Below are 2,108 nucleotides of genomic sequence, written 5' to 3' on the forward strand. Positions count from 1 at the left end.
AGAACAGAGAAGAGAATAGATACATATCTAAATAATATTGTAATTCAACCCATGCAAACGGGGCTCCATTGCCCTGGCCAGATATAAGTTCAGACATCAATAGCTTGTGGTTGTGGTTAGAAAAGGAAAGGCCAAAAGCAATCTTGGCCTCTTGTTAGTCTGCATCCATTTGCTGTCAATGGGGTTTCGGCTCTTTTTTTTCATTATTTATCTTTCATGCTGGCTAAACATATATGTTTAGGTATCTCTTACTCAAACTCGACTCATGCAAAACAAAACTATCTAAACCCTTACCATAGTTAACAGGATCTGGACTCTTGTGTTTGTTCCGGTGGCCACCTTTGTCGCCATCGATCCTTATATTTTACTCAAATAATTAATTTGATGAGATATTTGATTTCTTGTAGTCAAATTTATGTTGCTCCACATTGACGTAGTATATATATCTATATATATCAAGTATTGAAATTACACAAGTTGTACACAAAATATATATTCACACGATATATAACATGAGGATGAAGTTAACCAGGTGCACCAACAGGGTAACCATGGTTAAAAATTTGCATCTATTTCGTATGCTCGTGTACATATAAAGCTTCCCTTGGTCTGCTCATATAATATTCTTCCATCATTTTCATAAAGTTTATTAAACCACAAACAGAGAGAGTATTTTTCTATGAGAAATCACAAGTTCAGATTGGCAGATATGATGCCAAATGCCTGGTTTTACAAGCTGAGAGACATGAACAAGACCAGAAATCAAATCCCTTTTCATACCATCAAGAAAAAGCTTCCTCCCCCAACTCAAATCCCAACGAATTCCTTCAAATACACCCGAGAATCCGTCTCTTTGGACACCCTTTACAATTTAACAAAGATTGATGATTCTCCAACACAATCGTCTAAGAAGAAACACAAGAGAAAGAGCATCTACCAGCCATCTCCTAAGCAAATAAGCCCTTCTGTTTCAGATGATTTCAATTGTATTTTGGATCCTGAAACGGTTGTTCAAGTTCACGCCTGTTTTCAAGATGCATTTCTAGAACCTCCCTCTTCAGAATTCGAGTGCGTCGATTATTTCGATCACTACTCCTATGATCAATCATTTGACGACAAGCTCGACTCCTACTCGATCATCTTCAGCAGGGAAGAAGCGTCCCCAAGAATCGAAAAGGTGGCGGAATTCGATATGATATCAGAGCCAAAACTCCCTCGAATCCTGACTAAGCCCACAAGACAGATCAACCCAGCAGCATCACCCAACTCCAAGAACAAGATCAATTCATTTGTCGATTCCCCAACTGAAAATTTCAGCGTCCAGCCAAAGAAAACAACAAAAACAAAAACAAAACAAAACCGCCCCGGCACCCGAAAATCAGTCTCGCGATCCAGGAGACTGAAGATCAAGAACCGGAAAATCGAAACCTGTGGGGCGAGAAAGAGCTTCAATGACGAAAAGAAGGCCAGCAACTGTTTTTATTCTGAGAGCTTTGCGATGGTTAAGGCATCATTCGATCCTGAAAAAGATTTCAGGGATTCAATGAAGGAGATGATCGTGGAGAACAACATCCGGGCTTCGAGGGAACTTGAAGAGCTTCTTGCTTGTTACCTTTCGTTGAATTCGAGCCAGTATCATGATCTCATCATCAAGGCCTTCGAGCAAATCTGGTTCACCATGCCCATATCTAGTTAAACATCAGTATCAATATTTTTTAGTGTTTTGTTAATCAATTTGTGTAGTTTTAGAATTCATTGTAGATAATCAACTGCATGTGTTTCAGTACATTGATATTTTTAAAAAAATTCTCGACAGTCGAGTATTATATTAATGTTTGGGTACAACTATTTTCGGCCACCTCTTAAATTTGTGAGAAATGAAATGATCTTTTAACACGATACTATAATAGATGCCATCGCTTCGGCACAATAAAATTACACTTCATTTCAATTATCTTGCATCAAACAAAGGTATTTATATAGGCTAGATTCGTGATTTTTTACTTACAATTAAAAGAAGCATGTTGTGAGATTAACATTTTTTTATCTATATTTTATCACACAAAAAGTCCTATAAGACAGTCTCACAAGTCAATTTTGCGAGATGG

The 2,108-nt window shown here is 37.6% G+C and overlaps 1 protein-coding gene across 1 annotated transcript; it reads left to right on the forward strand.

Moving 5' to 3' along the window:
• The first annotated feature begins 567 nt into the window (after positions 1–567).
• On the forward strand, positions 568–1,894 carry LOC140957423 (transcription repressor OFP4-like). Its single transcript, XM_073414658.1, has one exon. The coding sequence runs from the start codon at positions 680–682 to the stop codon at positions 1,694–1,696; it is 1,017 nt and encodes a 338-aa protein (XP_073270759.1). The 5' UTR covers positions 568–679; the 3' UTR covers positions 1,697–1,894.
• Positions 1,895–2,108: the final 214 nt, after the last annotated feature.

Source organism: Primulina huaijiensis, chromosome 14, assembly GCF_012295235.1.
Source record: "Primulina huaijiensis isolate GDHJ02 chromosome 14, ASM1229523v2, whole genome shotgun sequence".
Lineage (NCBI taxonomy): Eukaryota > Viridiplantae > Streptophyta > Magnoliopsida > Lamiales > Gesneriaceae > Primulina > Primulina huaijiensis.